General features: G+C 35.5%; 1 protein-coding gene across 1 annotated transcript; it reads right to left on the bottom strand.

Moving 5' to 3' along the window:
• Positions 1-1,462: 1,462 nt before the first annotated feature.
• LOC107740224 (uncharacterized) lies at positions 1,463-5,205 on the bottom strand. Its single transcript, XM_016552571.1, has 8 exons — positions 4,983-5,205; positions 4,826-4,891; positions 4,610-4,684; positions 4,457-4,534; positions 4,131-4,184; positions 3,864-3,923; positions 1,739-1,801; positions 1,463-1,528 (listed from the first exon to the last, which is right to left on the bottom strand). The coding sequence occupies exons 1-8, from the start codon at positions 5,203-5,205 to the stop codon at positions 1,521-1,523; spliced, it is 627 nt and encodes a 208-aa protein (XP_016408057.1). The 3' UTR covers positions 1,463-1,520.
• Positions 5,206-5,603: the final 398 nt, after the last annotated feature.

Here is a 5,603-nt window from a genome sequence, read left to right as displayed (position 1 = left end):
CGCTCTTTCGTTTTACTGACAATCTGCATTAGTTTCTATGGCAACGTCGTTGTGTTGGTATACCTATGCTAAAAACAACACAGCAATACAGTTTGCAATACAGATGTTCTTAGAACATGACAACATGTTGGCACCGCACTGGATTATATTGTGTCTTATGAGGCAGCGGCAGAAACGCAGGAAGCTGGAATGCAAGGCTTTATTTCGTGCGGTGTCTCTGCCACTTTCAAAACTCAAAGAGCTGTGCAGACCAGCAGTATATTGTCTTTTTCCGTTTCACTGAAGAGACATTCAGCATGTTTTCTACACACAACGTCTGACATGTTTACGTTTTACGTGGCGTGAGAAAGTGACACAGGCAAAAACGCTACGGATCAGATCAAATCAGATCTGAGCGGTCAGACTAACAGAATTCCAGAAATGAGATTTGAATACGATTTCAAACCACATATGAATTTGACTCTTTTGTCAAATTCTGCCGTTTTGAATATGATTCATGTAATTCATGAGTTTTCAACATATTAGGAATACAACTAAAACTGAATGAGTGCATATTTTAAAATAAAAATATTATTTGCATTTCAGGTTTTTACAAAAAATTGTATTCTTGTTCATTTACTGTTCCCCTAAATCCATTTAAATCCTTTATTTAGGTAGTTCCTTTAAATAAATACCATTAGAGGTTCTAGACATGATTACGGCCTTGTTTGGTATAAATAAAAACAAGTGTAGAAACAATGATTCAGAGAAAGATAGTTTTTTTTATTTTTTTTTTTATTGCGCTTTTTTCAGTGTACATATATTACATTTTTTATAATGTTTATAAAAATAAACTCATTGTAAAAAAAAAAAAAAGCAAGTACAGTTTAAACAGAGCTTTATTTATACAGTTTGCACATTTAATACTCTAAGTCTAAAGCGATCACAAATCCTATAAAAAAACTTCTTGATCACAGAGCAATCAACGAGTGAACAACTGAGAACAAATCTGCAAACAGTTATAAACATTTTAACCATATTAAGAATATAAATGTAAGATATTTAAAATATTTTCTTAAAACAATTCACTTGCATACAATTATTAATTTCTTTATGCTTGTTACTGAAAATATATGCATTTAAGAAAAATCATCTTCATCTGTCTTAATGACTTGGCAAAAAACACAGGCAGAATTTTATAAGACAAAGAACACATTGTATTGAACTTTATCAACTAAGTGCCCAATTACACTATTTATTTAACTGTTGTGCAGCACCAACAGAATAATGTAATAACCTTTAGAGCAGTTTCATTTAGAGTTGTGTTACACATAAGTGCTCACTGGAGAAAATGTTGTACTAAATATTATAGATACATTTGTTTGCATAATATGTGTACAGATAATACAGTGCATATCTCTAAAGTATTTCAATCAAGCATGAGCATAAGCAGTTCACTCAGATTCATTTCTTAAGCAATGCAAGCGTTACTGTGTCTGCTGGTGTGAATCTCTTTTAGCCGTCTGTTGTCTTCTCTGCACTCAGGGACCTTTAAACAGATAAAAGATGATGCATTATGCAGGTGATGTGAATAATGCGAACCTCTGATTTGAGCTCATTCTGCTGATGATTTACTGTTCTAAGATCATGATGAACCTCTGATACACACAAGTAACTAAACCAAATCACTTAAAGCAGATTTATAATGTAAAAGAACCAATATGTTCCACAATCTGCAGGAACCAGTGCAAATTCTTACGTGTTTTATTCTTCTTCCTAATAGGTTGAGCATAAGTTGCATCACCAACTCCAGTATCAGCATCTAAAGAACACAAATAATCAATAACAATAAAATAATTCTAAAAAATATTATTTTTACATTTCCTCAACAATCCACATGACTTTAGGAATCATTCTGATCTGTAGCAGAAAAGGTGCATTATGGTTATTTCGTAAGGTTAGTGCAGGGGTCACCAACTGGCAGACTCCGGTCCGAACCCGGACCGCGAAGCCTTTTGACATAATGAAATAAATAAATACCAAATGCTATTTTCTAACAAAATCAAATTTATATCAAGCACATCAAGGTCAGCTCAGTAGAGCCGCTTAGGTCCTACGGCGCCACGGGTTGCTACTACAGTTACTACGGTTGCTGTTACTGTTGCTACGGTCAGAAGTGCGGTCGTGCCTGCAGTGAAGAGAACGGCGCGCAGACAGATGAAACTTTCAGTGAGTGAAAAACAATGGCATTCTCAAAAATTAGCAAAGTTGATGGGTCCTTAAAAAGTCTTAAATTTAGCTCTATCAAATTTAAGGCCATAAAACGTCTTAAATTTGGGGACGCCGGTAAGACTAGTATTGCGATATGGCTTAGTGTGACAATTAAACTTCAAAAGGCTATGATTTCATTGAATAAAAATGAGCGCTGCACGTTTCAAAAACAGCTGCTGTGCTACCCTACTGCTTTTACCGGGGAAACCGGTGTATTTCTGCCGTTCCAAAAGCGCCTCCTGCTGGCAGAAAATTTATGTGCATTTTTTAATAAGCCCGTCTGCTTTTGTTCAGATAAATGTGAAAATCAACCCATGTTTTTTTATCCAGCAAACACGTAGAGTTGTAAATGTGAACTAGTGGATCGATAAGAAGATAATGCATTATGAAAAGTGTTAACAATTAAGACAGTATAATATATATTTATATGTTATTTAATTAATAGGCTATAATAATAGATTGATAATATTTTTTTTAATTAATATAATATTTGATACTTTTGCTTTTAAATATAGTTTAAACACGGACAAAGTAAAACAAAAAAAAAACTAATTGGACGTATGACGGCATATTTCAGTGCCAAATAGACTCCTTCCGAGTTCGAATAAGTTTCGGAAAGTTTTTTTTCAAGTATGGCTCTTCATGACGTCACGGAGAGCGTAATTCCTTGTTTGGGCACTTCTCCTGGAAGAGTGTGTGCACACAGCAAATAGAGCGAGAGCGCGTGCCCATCAATGTGCTTGAATCGGGTTAAGGGAGTCGTCGACAGCGCTGCACAGGACTTGCTCAAGAAGAATGTCTCCAAAGAAGTGTGTTTTTGGATGTGAGGGAAAGATAACCTTGTTCAGCTTCCCAAAGAACCCAGCGTTAAGGGAACAGTGGATGCAGTTTGTTTTTCCGGGACAGCAACGGAATTTCGCACGTGTGTGTTTGTTCCCGTCATTTTGGTGACGAATGTTTTATAAACAAGGCCCAATTCGACGCTGGATTTGCAGATCGTTTGATACTGAAAGATAGAGCAGTCCCAGCGATAAAATATCCTGGTCATGAGCTGGAATCGCAGGCGGTGTGTAAAACTGCATCAAATTTCGGTGTTTTGTTGCCAATCGGCCCGTGACTCTTAAGCTCCGCCCAAGGTACGCCTCCAGGAGCTCGGCTGTTTTCGGAGAGAATCGTAAAGCTGTATCTTTCTTTTATAAATCTGATAAAACTAAAGAATCTTCTGAGATATGAAGGATGCAATACTACTATAGGTACGCAAGATTAACATGAGATTGGCGAAAATGTGTGTGTTATGTCCCCTTTAATCATTTAAAAAGCTTTTTTGTTTTTGTAAACAAAACCTGTATCTGAACTGTAAATCATGCTTTTTACAGTCAATTTAATTTTATTTGCACAGGTCTTAAAAAGTCTTAAATATGAGCTTAAATATCCTGCAGATACCCTGGTCTGGTAAAAACCGTCAATTCATGTTTTTAGGTAGGCCTATATAATTGTCCGGACCTCGGCTGGTGAAGAAGGTTCATTACTGGACCAAGCAATTTTAGTTGAAGACCCCTGGATTAGTGGTTTGACTGTAATAGTGATGAAGCTTGACTTTGTGTTTCTCTCACCTCTATCTCTGTTGTGGTTCAGTTCAGAGTACAGAGTGTCTCCAGACTCACTGCTCTTCCCTGATAGAGAACAACAGAGAGGCAACGAATGAACATAATGCCATACATCTGCAACACTAATAAATGATAATCCATGATAAGAGAGATCAGAACATTTTATTTTAGTTTATTTAGTAGCAGGTTTTAATAAAACATTTTACTTTACACACTTTTTCACATGATCTGTAACATGCTCATGACAACATTTCGGAGCATCTCTTTATTTACCTCTGTGTTTGTTCTTAGATTTCATTTCAATCAGAACATCGGAAAGTCCAGCACCTATCATGAAAAACAGCAGTTTGGTTATCTGACACTTTAGGCTGTTAGGCCTGTTTTTTTATCTCTTAAATACTCAGACTCACTCATTTCAGTAAAAACATACAGATGTGATTGGTGTGTTGTGATTTTTGTTACATTTCAGAAATTAAGTCGCATGAACTGGCTCTATCAGCCCTGTTTACAATGTTTATTTTTCTCATATTATAAAATTATTATATACAAGTCACATTTGATGAATCATTGTTTTTAGATGCAGTTTGTTGTGTGTTTACCTTTGCCTTTGGTGTTCTTTTTGTCCTGTATATTGATCTGTGCGTAAGTCAAATCACTGGGTCCTGCGATATTAATATCTACAAAACAGAAGATCAATCAGATTATATAGAACATTCTGGAAATATTGTACTTCAGGAAAAACTGAATCTCACCTTTGCTTTTGCATTTCTTTACTCTTTTTCCGACTTCTGAGTATATCACATTATTTGTCTCTGCAATGGTATCTTCTGAAAAAAAAAAATATATATTATTATATTTAATTAATTAGAATGAAATACACTTTTTTTTCATGAATTATAAATGCATTAATGCTTCTAGTTAAAAGCGATGATTATATTGTACTGGTGAAGTTAAGAGGTTTTTTGAACCTTTGTCCATCTTTTTCTTAACAGTGACCTCTGAATATGTGACATCTGCCAAGGGCTCTGGATCATCTAAAACAAACAAGTCAAGCCAACATGACTGAATGATTGTTAATTTTGTGTGATGTATAGATTGTTTTTATAATAAGGTTTAGGACTCAACCTTTATCTCTATTTTTCACTGTAGTCACGTCAACTGTATCTTTCATTTGTTGCTGTTCAGTTGTATTAATCATGTCATGAATTGCTCCACACCTTTGTTCTTCTTGTATCTCCACAGCAGCAGCAGTGAGAGGAAGAACAACAAGCAAACACTCAATCCCACAACCACACCAGTGACCAGAAGAGAAGATGAAGCTGCTGAGACCGGAGAACATGACAAACATGCTGATCTGATCATGAGTGACATACTGTATTATAATATTACAAAAGTACATGAAATCACTCATTATTTCAAGACTTCTGACTTTACTCCCTGTGCCCCTGCTGGTTATAACATTAATTTCATCAGAAAGATTGCATTTATGTTTATGCATCCAGCACATTCTAATAAACCTTGTCTGCTTAAAAAGGACGTGTGTTGAAACCCCCCAAAGCTGATAATTACTTAATTTTAAATGCATCAGTGCATATATTGTAGTCCCTGATAATGTTGAACAGGCGAGTGTTTATCACAGTATTTACTCACCATTAACAGACAGATTTATTCGTTCACTCTTCTGTGATGAGTTTGGTCTTTCATCTCTCTGTCCTCTACACCAGTACTGATCCTGATCAGACTCAT

The sequence above is a fragment of the Sinocyclocheilus rhinocerous genome, unplaced genomic scaffold (genome assembly GCF_001515625.1).
Source record: "Sinocyclocheilus rhinocerous isolate Xijiao unplaced genomic scaffold, SAMN03320098_v1.1 scaffold3723, whole genome shotgun sequence".
In the NCBI taxonomy this organism is placed as follows: domain Eukaryota; kingdom Metazoa; phylum Chordata; class Actinopteri; order Cypriniformes; family Cyprinidae; genus Sinocyclocheilus; species Sinocyclocheilus rhinocerous.
Note: the sequence above shows the minus strand (reverse complement) of the source record. Positions and strands in the feature narration are given on the sequence as shown.